The 21,268-nt window shown below is 35.1% G+C and overlaps 1 protein-coding gene across 1 annotated transcript; it reads left to right on the forward strand.

Moving 5' to 3' along the window:
• Positions 1-5,996: 5,996 nt before the first annotated feature.
• Positions 5,997-6,798, forward strand: LOC107889916 (uncharacterized). Its single transcript, XM_016814453.1, has 2 exons — positions 5,997-6,201; positions 6,293-6,798. Exons 1-2 carry the CDS (start codon positions 5,997-5,999, stop codon positions 6,796-6,798), a joined length of 711 nt encoding a protein of 236 aa, XP_016669942.1.
• Positions 6,799-21,268: the final 14,470 nt, after the last annotated feature.

Consider the following 21,268-nt stretch of genomic DNA (forward strand, 5'->3'; position numbering starts at 1 on the left):
ACGGGCATGCAACACGCCTATGCCTTGAAACCATGGCCGAACCTGTCAAATTAACACAGGCGTTTGACACGCCCGTGTCTAGTACCCGTGGCCGAACCTGTTAAACTAACACGGGCATGGGCCTACATACACGGGCGTGGGAGAAGTGAACAACACCAGACATAACCATGCGACACGACCGTGTGAACCAACACGCCCAAGGTACACGGGCGTGGAGAAATTGTCAGACGCGCCCAAATTCAAAGTTCGTAAATCACAAGGGCTGAAATTGAGGAACACGAGCGTGTTCCCTGGCCGTGTGCCCCAAAATCTATAAATAGGTTGCACTATTCATTGTCTTCTTCACCCAAAAAACCCTAACCCTAGCCGCTGCAAGTCCACACGCCCTTCCTGCCACGCCCGTGCGCCGCTCCCAACTTCATTCTTAACGCCCAATCTCTTTCCTTTAGCTTTTGTTTACTCCTTTCTCTTTTATTTCACTGATTTATAAAGTTATTTATCATAGTAATCTTTATTTTTCATGTTATTTTCATCTTTCTATCACACAAATTTCATTTATAGAACAAGTTATCATCTTTTTCATGTCCAAATTCTTACTCATTACATGATTTCTCTACTCTATTTAAATAGTTAGAAGTGAATATTCATGGTTAGGATAGTTGAAATAATCATGCCTTTTGTGTTGACATTTCTATTCATTCATATAGTATGTTGCATTCCATTCTTTGCCATTTTTACGTTTATCACCATGCTAATGTCACAAAAATAGGTCATTGAACTTATTGTTTTAGTTAAACTTAGTAGTTGTGGCTGAACATATTTATGCATTTTTCTTTTCGAATTTAGTCACATTTTTTTCCTTGTCTACTCATCAAGACGAATTGATGTTTCCACTTGCAGGTATACAATGTCGTCTTCACGGCGTAAAAAGGCCGCTATCCCTACTTCAAAGAAAAAGAAGGGAACGTCATCTTCCTCGGGTCCTACCGCGAAAGTTCGTCACCCTTTCCTGAGGATCCCCATTGGGCCCCAAGAAGAACTCTTCCAAATACTCTGGGCCCGACCTTTAATTGCGGGCCGCTGCATCAACTGGGCTGCAATAGAACAAGTTCAGTTGGCTAATGCGATTCGGGCCCTCCTAACCACATACCCTTGGGAGCTTTTCTTTGGGATCATCGAGCTGACGTATCTCGAGCTTACGATGGAATTATGCTCCACATTTCATCTTCAGAGCGTGATGACGAACTAAAATGATCCCGGCACGATGCAATTTCACCTAGGTGGATTAATCCGCTAGCTCAGCATCCCAAAATTCGGTACTGCACTAGGTTTATATACGGAGGAATTCAAGGAGGAGAATGACTTACATGCTCTCAACCGCCACATCCATCGTTTTCCTTCACGATGCTGGGACACACTAGTACCAAGTGAGGCCACCTACAATCCTAGTCGCTTCAAGGCATCGGCTCTCCCTCCATCTCTGAGGTACCTACAGCCATTTTGGCTCACACGATTACAGGAAGGCGAGAGAGCACTGGCGTCGTCAACACTCACGATGCCTAATTTTTATGGTGTATGTCGCACGGGCACGTCATCAACCTTTCCTATTTCATCGCCCTCGCGATTCAACTCCAGACGAGCGGCATAGGAAGGAGGTCATCTCCATTGGCCTCTATGTTACTCGGTTGGCTCGACACTTCGGGCTCCTCAGCACCGCAGCCCAAGAACAATCCGTAACCCTCATTGGCCAGATGTCTCCACAAGGCATCTCGAGCATGCTTAGAATGAGGATGATCGAAAAGCGCTGAGGAACCTACCCTTCTCAATATCGTCTCGCCCAATCTACCGAGGAGGAGGCCTACGAGGACATTCCTAATGATGTCCCTCCACAGCACGAGGACCCACCAACTCAGCCACCACCACCCTCTCGTCAAGTACATGTGGCGGCTTCATATACTGACATCTCTGAGCGCCTCACTCGATTCGAGCAGCAGTGTTTTCAACGATTTGACAACATTGATTCTACTCTACAGCAGATTTTTCAACACCTCCACATCTCATCGCCAGTCCCACCTCGTGAACCATCCAGCGATGAAGATGTTTAAAAACATTTGTTTATTATTTTATGTTTTCAATTTTTATTAAAACTACTTTTTATTTTTTATTAGACGTTAGAATTTTATTTTCTTTAATCATCAATTTTGTTTATTTCTTTATAAGTAATTATTCTTCCTAATATCCCCTAAAAAGTTCATTATTTTATCACAGTTATATAGAGCTCCTAAGCTGATCATCGCATAGGAACTAAAAACTCCTCCAGGAACGGTTCTCCATGACTACCATATCCTGATTGACCACGACCATAGCTACCACTAGATATAATATTCTTTTGGCACAGGACTTATGGAGTAATGAACCTCTACCACCGTCGGAGTATCCTCCTCCACTCTCGCACCGATTACTCTCCAAAACTCCAGTTCGAGGAATTCATCATATAGGAATTTTCACTTCTCTCCCTATCTTATTTTTATATTTTTATATATATCTTTGTACATTGAGGGCAATGTACATCTTAAGTGTGGGGGGTATTTATTTCACTATCAGAAAAATCCCTAAATGACTGCCTTGTTCTCTTGAAAAGCTTTCATATCGTATTTAGGATAAATTTTGATTGATTTATGATTTTGATTGATATATCTTGAATTAAAACATAGGCATTTATGCATTGATTGTTTAAACCTTAAGACATTAGAGAATCAAGCATGTTAAGTTGATTTTTAAGAATTTAAAATTTTAGGTTGTTTCCCCAAAGTTTAGGTATTACTTTGAGTGGGAATTCACAAGTTCTAAACATCAAAAAGCCATAATTTTTGTGAGATTTTTGAGCCTTTTGAGCATCTATTAATTCTTTCATGCTCACTGTTATTATTGCTTTGAGTGCGTCAGTATTGAATTTTTATTCTAGAACTTGCTTAATTATGCATGTCAAGACCACACTATTTGATTTGATATGTCAAAATGAGAAAGGCACTTAGGATTAACCCACTCATGCCATGAAAAGCCTATCTCCACGATTAAACTTTAGTGAACCCCGTTGAGCTAACAAGCCATTTCTTGTATTACCCTTAAACCCATTATTGTTGAAATCCCCTAAATTAATTTGATCCATATTTTTTGTCGAGATTGGAATTGAAATAGTTGCTTAGCTAAGTTTTATTCTACTTTGTATTTAACTTGCTCTTAAAAAAATGTATACATCTTAATAGTAGTAATCTTCTGAGCTAAAGAAGTTAAATACCATATTTTGAGAAAAGCTCTGTTGTATGCAATTGATGACTAGCTATTTTTCTAGTTAGGAAATTTTTCAAGTCAATCTCGATTCTAACCTTTTCTTTCAGCTTGTGACCACACCCCCTAACCAAGCCTCATTACAACCCCCTAAAGACCTTTTGATTGATGTATCATCTCAAATTATAGTGGTGGAGATTTGATTTTCATGCAAGCCTATGGTAATGACTTTCCATTATTGACTATTGAGTGCTTCATTTATTATCCTTAAACACCTCGAGTGATTTGAGTGAATCTTTAGTGAGGATGTAAAACTCTGTGAGATTTTGAATACAACGTAATTACTTAGACGAGGGGAGACACCTATGTTTTCAGGATAAAATGCTCAACTTGGAATGATTGAAACTTTGATGTTCTTTTAATTGAATTCTCAATGTATGATTACCTATGGATTATTTTGAGATATTATCGATAGAAATTATAGGTTGAGAAGAATTTATTTTGAATATGAGTTGAGAATTTTGCTTGAGGACAAGCAAATGCTCAAGTGTGGGGGTATTTGATAAATCGTAATTTATACATATTTTTACTCTATGCTTAATGCATTTTATGGATGATTTTCCATTAGAATTGGTGAATTCGATGCTCCTAATGTTTTAATTTCATGTTTTATACTTAGGAGAGCATAGGAGAGCGAAAGGAACGAGAAACGAGCCAAAAATAGAGAAAAATGGGCCAAAGTATGAATTCAACACGGCTTGGACCTCCTCACATGGGCAGACCACACGGCCCTGTCAATTTGGCAGATTTAAAGCACGACTCACACAGGCGTGTCCCTGCCGAGCCCAAGTTGAGTCCAATTCAAAAAAGGCCAATTTTGAGGGCTTCTAGGCATTCTAAAGCCTATAAATACACCCTAGAGGAGGAAAGTAAGGGGACACAGAGACAAGGAGGTAGGGAACAGTGCAAGGGAAGCTGATTGATCCATCTCAGAAGCCGGAGTCACCATCAACACTGAAGATCTCCCCTCAATTTCCCTTTAGGAGTTTTGGGTTTTCTTTATGTTTTGTATTCATTATTCTTCTGAGATGTTTTCCTTTTTAGTTATGAACTAAATCCCCTAAATACCTAAGGGGAATGAAACCTAAGACGAATCTTGTTATTATTTTCTGAATTGTATGATAAATATTTAACTTGTTCTTAATTATGTGTTCTTAATTCTTGTTTTGATATCCCAGGATACTGATTCAAGATAAGCTCTTATTCAGAGGAGGAATAGACCCTGTCTAAGAGTACATTTGTCATAATTAAGCGGAGTTGATTGCGCACCTAGACATAGGGTGACAAGATTTTTTCGGATTAGCGTGAAACCTAATAAGGGGATCCATAAATCAAGTTAATGCAACCCTAGGGTGTTAATTAGAGAAAAGTCTTATTCAATCTAGGGATTAGACGTTATTAGTCCTGAATAGGGATAATAACATAACTTAGGGATCTCTACGGGACAAGTTAAATGAATAAATCGTCCGATTCGGAGCCAAAATAACAAGTAAAGTCTAGGTGGATTTTTCTTTAGGTATTGTCTTAATTCAATTGTTTCCCAAAAGTAATCCTCCAATTCTACTTTCTGTGAATTCTTAGTTTAGATAATTAGTTAGTTAAAACAAAACCACCTTATTCTTAGGCTAGTTAATAAAAAGACAGTCATTACTAGTACTTTTAGTTCCTTTGGGTTCGACAATCCAATCTTGCTAAAACTATACTACTGTTCGATAGGTACACTTGCCTACATCGCGATAATAGTTAGTTTCAAGAACGAATAATTATAAATATTTAAAACTTACGTATCACGAAAATTGCAATCATTTACGATGAGCACACGTGGTATTCATGGGTAGGGTACTAGAGGCCGAGGTAAAGGCCATGGAGGGGCTCAAACTAAGTCCTTGGCATTTGATACTATTCTGAATCTGGATACTAGTGAGATGCCGATATCACCTGCAACAGAGATTAGGTCTGGGTCTCATGATCATGCGACTAGGGACGACCCACTGTCCCAGGCCATACTATGGATTATAGAGAGGGTTGCTGGGCCCAACACTAGATCTAAGGGTCGTAGGTCGGTTACAGAACGACTTGGGTCCAATGGGGCTAAGTTATTCAAGGGTGTCATTGGAGTCGCCCTTAACGTGGCCAAGTATTGGATGGAGGCTACAGAAAGAATTATGGATGACCTGGATTTTACTGCTGAGTAGAAGTTTAAGGGGGATGTTTCTCTGCTTCACGATGAAGCATACTAGTGGTGGTTGACGGTTAAGGAGGGCATCCAGCCCGACTGATTGACGTGGGATCTCTTTAAGACAGACTTCCAGGGCAACTACATGGGGGCCAGTTATATTGATGCTAGGAGATGAGAGTTTCTGAATCTGACATAGGGAGATTGATCAGTGGCCGAATATGAGGCTAAATTTCTGAGACTGAGCCGTTATGCGCGAGGCATGGTGGCGTCTGAATATAAGAGATGTGTCCATTTTAAGGATGGCCTTAGGGATAACTTGAGGGTGCTGATAGCTCCGCGGAGGGAGCATGAGTTTGTTGTTTTGGTCAAGAAGGCCAAGATTGCTGAAGATGTTAAGCACATGGAGCGCTAGAATAGAGATCGCGAGAGGGGTAAGAACAAGAGGTATTTGGAGCCTTCGAGTTCTGGAATGAGGCCTAAGAAAAAGGCCAGATCTGATGGGCCAGTGAGAGTTGAACCTTCTGTTGCACCTATTGGGGTGACGCTGTGTGGGCACTATGGTAGACGCCATCCGGGCAAGTGTTGGAAGACTACTGGGGCATACTTGAGATACAGGTCGACTGAGCACTGTGTTCGGGATTGCCTATTGAGAACTGATCAAGTGCAAGCTCTGGGTTCTAGTACTATACAACCGCCGAGAGTAGTTCAGTAACCATCTAGGGGCTGAGGTCAGGTCAGCATGGTAACGGCATGAGCCAAGGACAGAGAGTATCAGGCAAAGGTGCTGGTCCTCTGAGGCGAGGCAGTCCGCTTTGGTTTATGCTGCTCGTTACCTAGAGGACCGAGATGCTCCGAACATCATTACGGGTACATTTCTAATATTTGATGTACCTCATCTTGCACTAATAGACATAGGATCTACACACTTATACATAGCTAGTACTGCGTCTAAAACCTTAAGCATTCTGGTTGAGAGTACTTCTAGCGAGGTAACTATTGTGAGTTTGTTGGGACAGTTCATTCAAGTAAGTAAATTGTTTAGAGACGTTCCGTTAGAGGTCCAGAGGACAATATTTCTGGTTGATCTAATGGAGCTTCCGTTTGGGAAGTTTGATTTGATTTTGGGAATGCACTGGCTGGTTAAACACCGGGTGAGTCTGGATTGTGTGACAAAAAGGATTGTCTTAAAGACTGAGGAGGACAGTGAGGTAGTGATGATTGGGGAACAACGTGACTATCTGACAAATGTGATTTCTGTTTTGGCAGCATAAAGGTTAGTGAGAAAAGGGTGTGGGGGGTTCTTGGCCTATGTGAGTATTTTCACTTCTGAGGACTCTATGGTAAAGGATATCCATACTGTAAGGGATTTTCTAGATGTGTTTCCTGAGGAACTATCAGGGTTGCCTCCGACCCGTGAGGTAGAGTTTGGATTGATTTGATTCTTGGCACAGCTCCGGTGTCTATCACCCCTTATCGAATGGCACCGAAAGAGCTGACGGAACCTAAGGCTCAGATTCAGGAGCTATTAGACCGTGGGTTCATTTGTCCTAGTATGTCTATGTGGGGAGCACCTGTTCTATTTGTAAAAAAGAAAGATGAGACAATGCGGATATGTATCGACTATCGGCAGTTGAACAAGCTAAAAATTAAGAATAAGTACTCACTTCCAAGGATTGACGATTTATTCGACCAGTTTAGAGGGGTTTTTGTGTTCTCCAAGATTGACTTGTGTTCTGGGTATCATCAGTTGAGGGTAAAGGAGGCTGACTTGTATAAAATAGCATTTAGGACTCGATATGGACATTACGAGTTCCTAGTTATGCCCTTTGGGTTAACTAATGCACCAGCAGCATTTATGGACTTGATGAACCATGTGTTTCAGCCTTATCTGGACCAACTTGTGGTGGTTTTTATCAATGACATTTTGGTGTATTCTAAGGTGTATTCTAAGTCTGAGGACGAGTACGATGAGCATCTCAGAGTGGTTTTACAGATTCTTCGTGAGAAATAGTTGTATACGAAGTTCAGGAATTGAGAGTTCTGGCTTTGGGAAGTGACATTTTTCGGACATGCGGTTTCGGTTGAAGGGATTCGTGTTGATCCTCGTAAGATTGAGGCTGTGTTGAGTTGGAAACAACCGAAGAATGTGTCTAAAATTCGCAGCTTTTTGGGGCTAGCAGGATATTATCGATGATTCGTAGAGGGGTTCTCCTTGATCGTAGCTCCATTGACTAAGCTTCTATGTAAGGGAGTTCCTTTCGTTTGGACTGATGTATAGCGGGAGAGCTTTGATAAGCTCAAGACTTTTTTAACTCAGGCTCCTATTCTGATACAGCTTGAGCCTGGTAGGGACTTCGTGGTTTATAGTGATGAATTACATGTAGGTTTGGGTTCTATTCTGATGCAAGATGGAAAGTAGTTTCTTATGTGTCTCGACAACTTAAAACTCATGAGGCTAACTACTTGACGCATGATCTGGAGTTTGCAGCGGTAGTCTTCACTCTGAAAATTTGGAGGTACTACCTGTATGGTAAGAAGTGTACTATTTACACTGATAATAAGAGCCTCAAATATCTCATCACCCAGAAGGAGTTAAATCTTAGGCAGTATAGATGGGTTGAACTACTTAAGGATTGCGACTGCACTATCGAGTACCATCTTGGTAAGGCCAATGTGGTGGACGATGCGTTAAGCCGTAGGGCTATGACCGATCTGAAGGCTCTCTCGACTGAATCTTTTCTATTATGGGAGTCTGCTAGCTAAACTTCAAGTGAAACCGACATGGATTGATCAGATCAGAGATAAACAGATGGGGATAAGTCTCTTGAATTACGTTTTCGTCAAGTGGAGAGTGTGTTACTATGGATTTTGTGATTAATAAGGATGGGTATTGTGTTTTCGTGGTTAGATTTGTGTTCCAAATGATGAGGACTTGAGACAGTCGGTTCTGAGGGAAGAGCATACTAGTCCTTATGCTATGTATCCCAGCGGGAATACAATATACCGAGATCTGCAAGAGTTGTACTGGTGGCCAGGTTTGAAGCGTGAAGTTACTGACTTTGTGGCTCGCTGCTTGACTTGTCAGTAGGTTAAGGCTGAGCATCAGTTACCTTCGAGTTTGTTGCAGCCGGTTAATATACCGTTATGAAAATAAGAGTGAGTAACGATGGATTTCGTTAGTGGGTTGCCTCTAACACCCACTAAGAAGGATTCTGTCTGGGTCATCATGGATCAATTGACCAAATCTGCGTACTTCATTCTGGTCAGGACAGATTTTTCTCTATAAAAGTTGGCCAAGCTCTATATTTCTGAAATAGTGAGGTTGCACGAGGTACCTGTCTCGATCATCTCTGATAGGGATCAGCGTTTCACGTCTCGTTTTGGAAGAAAATTCATGAGGCTCTAGGTTCAATATTAGACTTCAGTATTGCTTTCCATCCTCAGACAGATGGTCAGTCAGAGAGGGCGATTCAAATACTGGAGGACATTTTGAGGGGCTGTAGTATTGACTTCCGAGGCAATTGGAAGGAGTACTTGCCATTAGCAGAGTTTGCTTACAATAACAGCTACCAATCTAGTATACAGATGGCACCTTACGAAGCACTGTATGGCCGTAAATGTCACACTCCTTTAATTTTGTACTGAATTGGGTGAGCGATGTGTTCTGGGTCCCGAATTGGTTTCTAAAACAGAAGATAAGGTTAGATTAATCAGGGATCGCCTGAAGGCGGCTTCTTACAGGTAGAAGTCCTATGAGGATTTGAAGAGGAAGGATATAGAGTTCTTTGTGGGGGACTTAGTTTTTCTCAAGGCCTCACCATGGAAAAAAGCTCTGAAGTTCGGTCGCAAGGGCAAGCTGAGCCCTCAGTTTATAGGACCTTATCGCATTTTGAAACGTGTGGAATCGGTGTCCTATCAGTTGGAGCTACCTCCAAAGTTAGACCGTATTCACGATGTGTTCCACGTCTCGATGCTGAAATGCTGCCACTCTGATCCTACATATATTGATCCTATGGAGGAGATTGTAGTTAGGCCAGATCTAACGTTTGAAGAAGAGCCGGTTCAGATTTTAGATCACGACATTAAGGTACTACGAAGGAAATCTATTCCCTTAGTAAAGGTGCTGTGGTAGAATCATAGCACTGAGGAGGCTACGTGGGCGCCTAAGGATATGATGCATCAGTAGTATCCTCATCTGTTCTGATCAGGTAAATTTCAAGGCTGAAATTTTCTTTTAGGGGGTAGAGTTGTAACTCCCCAAATTTGATAAATTTGTTTCTATAAGTTTGTGAAAACAATGTATCTGCTTCAGTGGTTCAGTATTTTGGGTGTGTGTGAGAGGTCCCAAGCTCAAGCCTTTTATTTGGCAAATTTTAGCTTTTTCCTGAATTAAGCCTTAACTTCTAGTCAGCCGACTTGTATTAAACTATTTGTAATTTCAAATCAGAATAGGTCTGCTTGTCTGGAGGTTAGGATGTGTGTTGGTGTATTGGGGGTCTAGAGTTCAAATCCCTGTGCGAGTAAGAGAGTTTATTTTTGTTCGATAACCTGTCAGAATTTCAATTGGACCAAAATTCTGAGTAGTGGAGATAATCAAGGGATTTGGGGAGAAAGTTATCAGTTTTCATTTTTATTTCTCCAAAAATTTTTTAAGTTTCCTTCCTCCATCTTTCTCTATCAATATTGTCCAAAATTTCTCCCTTTTTCTTTTTGTCCTTTTCCCATTCTTGAGTATTGATTTTCTCTTGCATCGAGGAGTGCGTTGATGCAGTTTCGGTAAGTGGTTTTGGTGCCTTGAAGTTATGATTTTTAAGATGATAATTGGGTTTTGTTTTGTTAATTGTTCTGACAGCCAAAAATCTGGTGTGAAAGGCTGTTCTAATGCCAAATTGTAGTAGGAAGCGTTCGTGGTTCACAAGGTAAAGGTTTTATGCTCGAAAAGTGTCTAATCCGTTTTGAGGTTTTCATTCAACTCAATGGTTTAAGGGATTAACTAAGTAAAATGTGTTTAATTATAGGTTTGGGTTTGCTCGAAAGTGTTTACGCATCGAAGTTGAACCAGGTGTGTACCTAAAAACACAAAAAATTAGAATCGGCAAAAGCTGAAAAATGAAACTGTCAACGCTACACGGGGGTGTGGTCGCCTGTGTGGTAGGCCATGTGGCAATACATGGGCGTGTGATCGATGAGCCAGGCAGTACGCGTCAGACACGGGTGCATGACATGGCCATGTGATGGCCAGTGAGGCCGTGTGCTACACACAGGCTCGATCTATTAGGCCCTGTGGGCTACACGAGCATGTGGGCCCACACGAGTGAACCACACGAAAGTGTGGGATCTTGGGCCAAGCCGTGTGATCCACACAGCCAAGGCCAATTTGGGCCGTATGGGCCACATGGACTTGTGGGCCCACACAAGCAAGCCACATGGTCGTGTGAGCCCATTTTTCTGAAATACTCTGAAAGGTTACTTGGGTCGCCCAAGTCGACTGGGACCTACTGTAAGGTCGGTAAGAGTTACTTGACCCCTGATTACGTGATCTGACTATGTGATATTTGTGCGCTAGCATGCTACTCTTAGCATGTAAACCGATTTGTATGTATGATCTGTTAATTGCATACTTGCATGTCATGTATTGTATGCTGCATTGCATCGGGGTTGGGTTAATGTATATGGAGGAAGTGTTTTGAAAGGCTTCTAAGCCTGATATCTGGCAGCACAGCTGTAATTATCTTATTATGTACCGCATTTCGGTACAGCATGGTGTGTAGGGATGGGTTGGTCGATTTTATCCCGACAAGGTGTGTAGGGTTGGATGGAGTTGGTGTGCAGAGGCTGATGGGTAGGACTCCATTATTCTGCTCTATTATGCATGATTTATCTGAGATAGGCTAAGTCCCAGTTCGTATCTGATTTTGTATCTGAGAGGACTAATGTTCACTCTGGTTCTGTAAAGGGTTCGGCCCAAATTACCCGATATTTGGATATATGATTGGTTTTTGCTGTTGTGTATATTTTTTGTGGGTATTACACACTGAGTTTGTGAAAACTCACCCTTTTTCTGTTTAATCTATGTAGGTAATCCCCAGACTTGACGGGTCGGCGCAACGGAGGACTCAAGAGTGGCCACACGGTTTTTCCCCTTGGACTATTTTTTGTTTACTTATGATTAAATTTATATTTGGGGAAAATTTGATGTAATTAAAGCCTTTACGGATTTTTACTTAAATTGGGATTGTGAAATGTCTTACGATTTTTACTACTAGTAGTAGGAAAACTTGGGTTTTCAAAAGGACCGAATGTCTTACAAAACTACCACGCATACGAAAATGGTTTACAAGCTTCCGCGTAAAAGCAATGTTTTAAATCAAATCAATTAGAACGCGTTTTCCTGGACTAAGTACAAGTTAATAATTGGAATGAGTTTAAGGTCAATATGGTTTCAAAAACACTCTCATTTGATATCACCAGATTCGGCCATAACGTCCAGGCCAAGTTTGGGTTATTACACAAAATCATTGTCGGCCACTTTTATTATTCGGTTCCACATTTTCTCCAATTGACATAACTTATCGAGATATCTTATTTTTATTATTTTATTCTTTAATTTCAGGTACCTGAATCTCTTTTGGAGTTTTACTTATTAGTTATGTCTTAAGTCTCTTCTGGAGCACCCGCCTCCACTATATGACCATCTAGAAGAATTTTCATCTTTGGAACCAACTAATTTATTATTTATTCTAATTGATTGTACTACTGGGACTTTAATTCAAATTAAAATATTAGATGGTATATAAGACTTGGTTATTCTCATTAAGTTTGTAAATACATCTAACAGTTAACTTGTAATGAGTTATCCTTGTTGAACTTCTAGTTCAAATTACTCTCCCCGTAACTCATTACAAGTTATTATTTCTCTCCCCTTAATGTCGGGAAAACTATCAAATCAAAAGTGTAATCACAAATCATGTCATAATTGAATCTCTAATACATTCAAAACATCTAATAGTACAAAAAAAAACTTGTAATTAATATATATTCTCGACTTTCTTTGAGGATTCATGTAACTCCCTGAATTTTGGGGCTAGAAGTTTTGAGTTTTGTGATAAGGGTTACAATGAGAGGTGTGCTATTGTGTTTAGTTGCGCGTTTAAGTGGCAGAATGGGCCTGTTGGTCTGGTAGTTTGTTGTGAGTTAATTTTTCTCTAGGTTCCGGGTTCGAGTCCTTGTGTGTTCGTTTTGGAGGAATATTTTTATTTCATTTTGTTTGTTTTGTTTTAATTTAAAATATATGATTTTTTCTTTCTCTCTATTTCTTTTCCTTTTGTTCTTCTTTATTTTTTTAAGAAGTTTTCAAAAATGGTTTTGCCGGCTGATTTCAAGAATTTCGCTCCTTTGTTGTCGAGTCAGTGTCTAGCGTCTCCGATTACGAATCAGATGTGGGATTCGAACCTCTTTTTATATATTTGCAAATTATTGACATATTGAGGAATTCAACAAACTTTTTCTGTGTTTTGGTAAATGAGAAATTAAGGCTCGTGTCGTCTATAATCTCTTGAAATTTCATGTGTTATGGTTGGTTTACGAGATGTCATGATTGGAGGTCGATTTAATGACTGAAAAACTTGATTATTAGGCTATTTGCAGGTTTTTTATGGCCACGCGGGCGTGTGCCGGTTCACACGGCCATGTGAAATTAGGAATTAGAATTTTCGAGTAAGATTTGCTGCCACACGGCCTGGCCACACAATCATGTGGCCGATTTGGGGATTTTTGTCAATTTCCACACGGCAGTATCCCTTGAGCACATGGGTGTGTGTGTTTGGGAATTAGGGTTTGGGTGAGTTGGTGCCACACGGTTGTGTGGCTAATTTCGGGATTTAGGGATCCTACAATGCCATATCTGGTGGGCACACAGGCATATGAGACCCTCATACGGCCGTGTTAGCATGTTCGCTATTTTAGCACAATTGGAAAATGAGTTATACAGCCTGTTCACACGGCTGTGTGCCTCCCTCCACACGGGCATTCTGACCCCCACACAACCTAGGTTTTTCTACACGGCCGGAGCACACCAAATTTTAGTTTGTGTATGTTTTGATTTGAAAATGTGTCTGTGTATTCCGACCCTTGGCTAGACTTTAGTGAGAGCATTTAAGTCTCTGTATCTGTGACCATGTGATCTGCTTATGTGTTGTTTATGACTACAGTGTGAGATGACTGATCCTGAACCCGGTTAGCTAGGTGTGTATGCATATTTATTTCTGTCTGACTATCTGTCAATGTGTTCATTATTTCTATGAGATTGTAAGCATACATGAACTTGCATAAAGTATTTTGGGGTTGGTTGTGATGATAAGGAAGACTGATTCTGTTCTGATATGGCAGTTTTACTACAACCTATTTGTACAACGGTTTACCGCACTGTATCGCATGTACGTTAGCTTTACTGCTTACCATTATCTGATCTGGCAATTTAAACTGCAACATGTCTATACAGTAAATTACTGCATTACACTGTACTGCATATACGCTAGCCCTGATGCGTATTAATGTAACACCCCTTATCCGTACCCGAGATCGGGATAGGGTACGAGGCATTACCGGACAAACATACAAACATCCAACTAAAATACGGGTTATAAAATTTTATTTTTATTTCAAAACATTCATTCACATGCACATGGTCTCTTATTTGGGTCTACGAAGCCCAAAACATACTTTAGAAAGGTTTCGGGACTAAATTGAGAACTTTGAAAAGTTATGGAAAAACATAGAATATTTTACCATTAAAACAGAGTCACACGCCAGTGTGTCTTTGACACGCCCGCGTCCTCAGGCCATGTAACTCTCTATTTATGACGTCAGCACACAAATTGAACCATACGTCGACTAATTTTGTACTACAAAATATTGGAATAATATTGGTTGTTATTTTCTTTTATGCTTACATTCACTTCGAGGAATGCAATAGATTTTCTAGGATGAACTTATAAATGTCCTAATAGATTCTTTATTTCATAATCACCATCGCAAACACACGTGAATTTCAAATCAAAATCTATCTATTCATGTTGTCATGATTAGTCTATAATTATAATAAATATGATATAATAAATAAATTATAGTAAAATATACCTGAGATTCTTTAACATCATTGTTATCACCCTAGCTATTATCACGAGCACTATTACAAGTAGTAAAACAACTATGTTTTCGTAATAATCTAATAGTAAAAATTCATTTAATAAACAAAATCAAAATTTTCGTGTATGATACTCGAAAATTATCCGATACACGTTGTACTAAATTTCAACACCACATATATGTTATAAAATCTTATGATGCTCTAATCAAATAATTATAAATTCAATTTGAAAGATATAATACAATAATTTCAAGCATATTTAATAACAATAATTTAATTATGAAAAATTTTAATCATCCAAATATCATACATACTATAATTCAATAAAACAGTCTTATTTTAAAAGAAATCTTAAAGTAATAATATTTTTTATAAAATTATTTTATGAAAAATCAATCAAAAAAGGAGAGAAACATACCATCTAAGGATTATATAAATTTCTTTTCATCATGATTATCCATAGTGTGTAGGCCCCAATTGAAGACTGAAATAGTAATAGCTCTAGAAGGCAATCAATAATAGCTTAAGCAACAAATTTAGAGTGACCGTAATATAAAATAAAAGAGAATCGTGCTAATAACGTGTTATAAAATAAAAAACAAAGAATAAAGAACAAAGAGAATTGGAGAGCAAAGAGAGAGCGTATTTTATTGATCAATCTGAATATTTACAATGCTTCTCCAAAAACTCTATATATAGGCATAAGAAATAAAAATGAAGTAGAGATCTACTTGTAATGACTATTAGAATTTAAAGTACATCAAAACTTATCTTGATCTTGATGGACATCCACTCAATAACATACTCATAACAAAATCTATGTATTTATAAAAAGAGTAATATTTTTAAAATATTTTAGTAATTTTTTAATAAAAATTAATATTCATTTTTTTTCCATCACTGCTCTATATCATATCTTAGTCCATGCTTATCAACTTTTCTTATATCACCTCTTCTCAATCAAAAGTATTATTCAATTTTTACCTTAAACCACCAAATATTAGACTCATCGCCACTCAAACACCTTAATCGGCACCCATACAAGACCAAACACTATCACACTTCAAACTCCTCATTTCATTTTTATCAAAATAAAAAATCTCCAAATCTTTCAAAATAACAAAAATTGTCTACAATTATTATAATAGTTTTTTTTTTGTAATTTTTAATTTTTTATCATTTTAATAATTTTTATATGATTATGTATAACTTTTTTTTATAGTTTTTATAATTTTTAATAATTTTTCTTTAATTTCTAAAATTTTTATAATACGTTCATATTTTTCATACTATATTAAAAGTATTTTGTAAGCTTTTATCATTTTTCCATATTTTCAATAAATTATAATAGTTTATATTTTTTATATTTTATAATATATTGTCTTAATTTAATTTATAATATTTATAGTTTTTTATCAGTTTTATAATTTTCTAGATTTGTTATAATATTTTAATATTTTTAGGCTTAAATAATTGAAAATTCAATTAAGTTCTTGTAAAGTAATTAAAAATTAATTAAGCCCTCATAAAATAATTAAAAAGTCAATTAAGCCCTCCATACCAACATTTTTCTAATTCATCCGCCACATCATCAAATTTCTACATTAATTATCATGTCAACTGTCACGTCAAGTGCTATGTCATCACTTAACGGCCCATATGGAGACTTCGACAGAAATTTATATTTTTAGGGCTCAATTAATTGCTAACTTTCAATCAAGAGCTCAATAGATTGCAGTTTTCAATTAGGAACTTAATTGTTTTTAATTATTTTTCAAGGGAATTGTTAGCATTTAATCCTAAATAATACCAGATCATGGATCACTCATAATGTAGGGGAAAAAATTATATGTAATAGATATATTTATAAAAAAATTGATATAAAAAATATATGAGGGTTGGGTTGAAATGGCAGTGTATATTTTTTTAGATTTTATGTAGAAATATATTAAAAAATGTTCTTATAATAATATTTATTATTTTGTAAAATGAATTTATTTTGGTAATTTTTTAACTGAATATTGTATAGGTGTATATATATCACTTGCTCTTCATAAACACAAAGAGGTTGATTGGGTTGGATTAAATATTAAGTTGTATCTATACTTACTATAATAAAATCTTTTATTGAATTTGGTGTTATAAGTTAACTCAACATCTATTCGGTTAGGGAAATGACTTTGAATGTATGTCTGATTATGTTATGATGAAAGTAGTATAAAACACCAATACTAAAATTTGCACACAAAGATTTTTAATGCAATTCAAACTTAACTTGAGTTTGTCGTAACCTTCTCAAAAAATCATGGTAAAAGAAAAAAATAATGATTTAAGCCCAACCCTAATACATATAAACTACCACTTCCACATGTAATTGTAGCTCTCATAACTATCTCAAAAGCCAATAAATAAACTCAGTCATTGAAAGATGATAAACACTCACAAAAGTAATTCCTATGCTGAATATCTTAGTAGAAAAAGCTAGTACTTAAATTGTTAACACATATAATTAAATAGCCAACTAAAATAATTAATAAGCATTCTCCCAAATTATCTTATCATCTTGCTCGGCTGTCTTTTTACAAGTTAAGTAATTCAAAACCTATTTAAAATATTCAAGCACTACCTCATTTTTGTTGTGTTTAAATAAAATTGATAATATAATAATTTAATCTGTTTGATAAACTAAAAAATTAAATATTAAATTTTAGTGTACTAAATTTATATTATAATTTTTTTAAATATATTAATAAAAATTAAGTATTAAATATAATTATTTTGTCATAACTGTATATCATGATTTTTAAAAAAATCGTTTTTAATAATATTAATCTTATTAATATGGTATTATATATTTTATTTTGAGTAGTTTTGGATAAAAGATAAAAGATAAAATTCGAATATTTTAATTTTTAATAAAATAATTTACTTTAAAATCAAGATTTTGAAAAAAAAATAATTTAATATTTTTCACATAGATAGCTATCTACCTATCATATTCAACACTTTTTATTCGAAATTTTTATTTTAAGTAAAAAATTAATATGTATATTACACACAATTAAAAAGTTGAAAACTTTCATTTTAAATGGTTTATTTACCATGAAGTTGGAAAACACTTTTTAACTTAAACCTTGATTTCAAACAAAAAAAGAGGGGGGAGGGGGGCATGTAGCTTTTCAAATCAAATATTGACTTTAAACCGAGATTTTAACCAAGTCAAAAAGTAAAAATTTTTACCTTTTGACTTATAGAAAAGTATTTTTCAATAAAATTACTTTTTTTATCTCCCATTAAATATTTTATTTTACAATATCATATCTAAAACAAACCGTTTATGTTTTAAAAAAGACTTTTTGACAGTAACAATTAATATTATCAAATTTTTAAAATGACCTTTGAAAAGCATTTTTTCATAATGCTTTTCAACTTCAATGATAAACCAACTCTTAACCAAAAACTATAAACTAAACTGATGTTAACATAAGTGAATATACAACCTCTTCAAATTTCAATATCCTAATAAATGTAAAAAAGAAATTAATAATAAAATATTTTTATAATTTTCATATAAAAATCCATATGTGTAAATATGAAGCTACATAATTACTTTATTACACCACTTATGATTTAATTATTAATATAAAATTGTGTTGTACCAATAGGTGTACATAATCTGATAATCTAAAATAGATTGCTTTTCGTCACCAAACATTTCACTACTAAAAAAGTATATATAGAAAAAAACAATGTCTAGTATTCTTTTTATTATTATTAAAGATGTGTGATATTTATAAATAAATATTTCCATTATGGTTATACCTATATGGTATTGAATGAGTGTCACCATCATTAGTGTTACCCTAAGATGCTACCAAATCTAAACATATCAAATGATATCCAATATTTAAAATTAAAATATCTCACTTCATTTCTTATGCAATCATAGGATTTCAATGGCCTCAAATCTAACCGGTATTCGGTGGATCAATACTTTTTATCCATTTATTCTTTAATATCTACTTTTTTTTTCTCATTTTGTTTTTAATTTTAATTTTTATCACTTTATTTCTTAATTTTCAAATTTTAATTAAATTATCCTCTTTAGATAAAAATTCATAATTTCTTTTAAATTATCTAAGTTGTAATGAAGTGAACATGTAGATTAGTACATAACCTGTTTTTTTATCCAATACAAAGTCATTTGACCAAGGCTTAGCTTAGTATTGTTTCTTAAAAGTGCTTTTAGGAAAGAAAAAAAAATACTTTTAGGAAGAAGCTAAAATTTTCAACTTTTGAAAAAAGTACTTTTGGATAAATTTTTGATTTGGTAGAAGCACTTTCTCTCAAAAAGTAACTTGTTTAAAAATATTTTTGTCCCAAAAATACTTCTTAGAAATAATGCTAAACACACTACTTGAAAATTTATTATTATAGTTGTTTTTTATTATTTAAAAATGTATCTTAGCACTTTCAATTGGAATTAAATTTGAAATTTAATATTCTCATGCTTTTTTATAAAGATTAGCTAAATTTTATGGTGGGTGCATAAAACAAATAAGCTAGTAGAGTTGTCTACTTGGATGATGAATATGTGGAAATTGTGTTTGAGATTCTTCTTTTGGGGTTGAATTTTGTATTAATAATTGAAAATTGGGCTTTTTTAAAAGTTGTAATCTCCGCTGAGATAAGTATGTACAAAAATGGGCTTAAGAATTAGGCCCAATCTTCAAGTAATTTAAAGCTATGAAAGAAAATAATGACATTTGTGAATCATCAATCAATAAGAAACAAAGTAATGACAATTTTCTACAATTAAAATCAAATTAATCTAATTCGGTTAATTAGTTGGTGATCAAATTTAGTTTGGTTGAAGATCGATGAATGATTTTTTAGATTTTTGGTTATTAGTTAATTCAATTTGAAACAGGTAATTAACCGAAATATTTGTTGTTATCAAAACTTATGTAGTGTTTGGTTGTTATCTTTCAATATTTATGTAATGTTTCTAATGTCTTATTTGTTATTTTCAACTCCATTTAAAGTTTTTTGAACTATTAAATAAAAAAATGAACCAATAAAAGAATGTCACATCATTAAATTTTAAAGATAATAAATTATTATTATACACTCATTTATATATATTTTTTTTATAAAGATAACAAACATCTTTTCTTCTTTTACAATTTTTAATCATTTTATTTTTTTAAGTTAATATTTTTTATTTTTGTGTAACTAAAAAAAATCAGTTGCTAAACTGTGAATTTTTTCTTTTTTTCTATTTTAAATTGTTTTCTATTTCATGTTATACATTTTGTAAAAGTAAAAATTATATTGTATTGAATCTTCAATAATAAGAATTTTGTAAAATTTAAAGTTTCTACGTTATTTGATTTTTTTATTTTAATTACGGTTTTTTTTTGTTTCAAATAAAGTTGGAGAGTAAATTGAATATGAATAGGTATATAATAATAATTTCATGCCGATGTAATGAAATTTTATTAACGCCTAAAATTCTTAATTTTCAGAATCATCCTACTATAAATTATTCATTTTATATATATATATTTATAATTTGACTGGACCATAATAACATTATATTATTTGCTAACAATTATGGGAAAGTTTTGACTAAAGCAAATAATATACATCAGTTTTTATTTTTTAATTATATTTAACATAATTATAATTAATATAACAATGAGCATACTTTTTATATTTTAAATTCATGAATACTATATTGTATACATTAATGCTTACTTATCTATATATATATATAATTTTCACTTCAATCTCATACATCTTAACATTAAAAAAATATATGGACATTTAAAAGAACTTTAAATTTTTTTTCTTTTTCTCTAAGTTGTTTACTTCTTTTGTTTTGCACAATAGCGGTGCCTACTTCCAAGCTAATTACCGCGCGCCTTTTTCTCCCTCTCACTAATCATCTATTTATTTCTCTCTTTATTCTCTTCATGTGCATTCTCTCTTTTCAATTTGCATATATATTTTGTGAGTATTTTTGTTATCTTTACAAGTTGTGATGGACAAATGACAGTCCCATGCATACAATAACTACGAGCTGCTGTAAGCACTGTTGCACGAATATAGCCCTGGTTGTTCTTTCTTCCTTGGGCAGGCCTGCCTTTAAGTTTAAGTGATAGGGGCGGAGTCTTACTTGCCGACCATCAATGAACTGATCGGATTAAGCAACCAAAGTTAGCTTCAGTCATTATGTATTGAACAATCCGTTTCTATTTTGAGTGTATTTTAGAATAATAAATAATTTCATGAGTTGGTTTAAACTTGTGTTGACTTAAGTTTTATGTATATATATATATTGTTTATCTTCTATAGTTTAATAAGTCTTCACTTTTAGAAGTTTTTGTCTAGTCTTCTAACACGTTTTTTAGTTTTACATATGCATGTAGTCTTGCTTTTACAAGTGATTTTAGGGATGGTTTTGTCTCGTCCTCTTTGGTTTGGTGGAAGCTCGAATCTTTTGTCGATTTTTACCCGCCGTTTTAGACCATCTAAGGTTGATTTCCTTAAGGTATTAAGTGCTTACAATCACTTCAAATATGTCGTGT

The sequence above is a fragment of the Gossypium hirsutum genome, chromosome A09 (assembly GCF_007990345.1).
Source record: "Gossypium hirsutum isolate 1008001.06 chromosome A09, Gossypium_hirsutum_v2.1, whole genome shotgun sequence".
In the NCBI taxonomy this organism is placed as follows: Eukaryota; Viridiplantae; Streptophyta; class Magnoliopsida; order Malvales; family Malvaceae; genus Gossypium; species Gossypium hirsutum.

Bases quoted from the DNA above. Each gene is read 5' to 3' on its own strand.
- LOC107889916 (XM_016814453.1), top strand. From the start codon at position 5,997: ATGAGGCCTAAGAAAAAGGCCAGATCTGATGGGCCAGTGAGAGTTGAA. The intron at 6,202-6,292 runs GTTCTAGTACTA...AGCCAAGGACAG, and splicing joins TGATCAAGTGCAAGCTCTGG to AGAGTATCAGGCAAAGGTGC.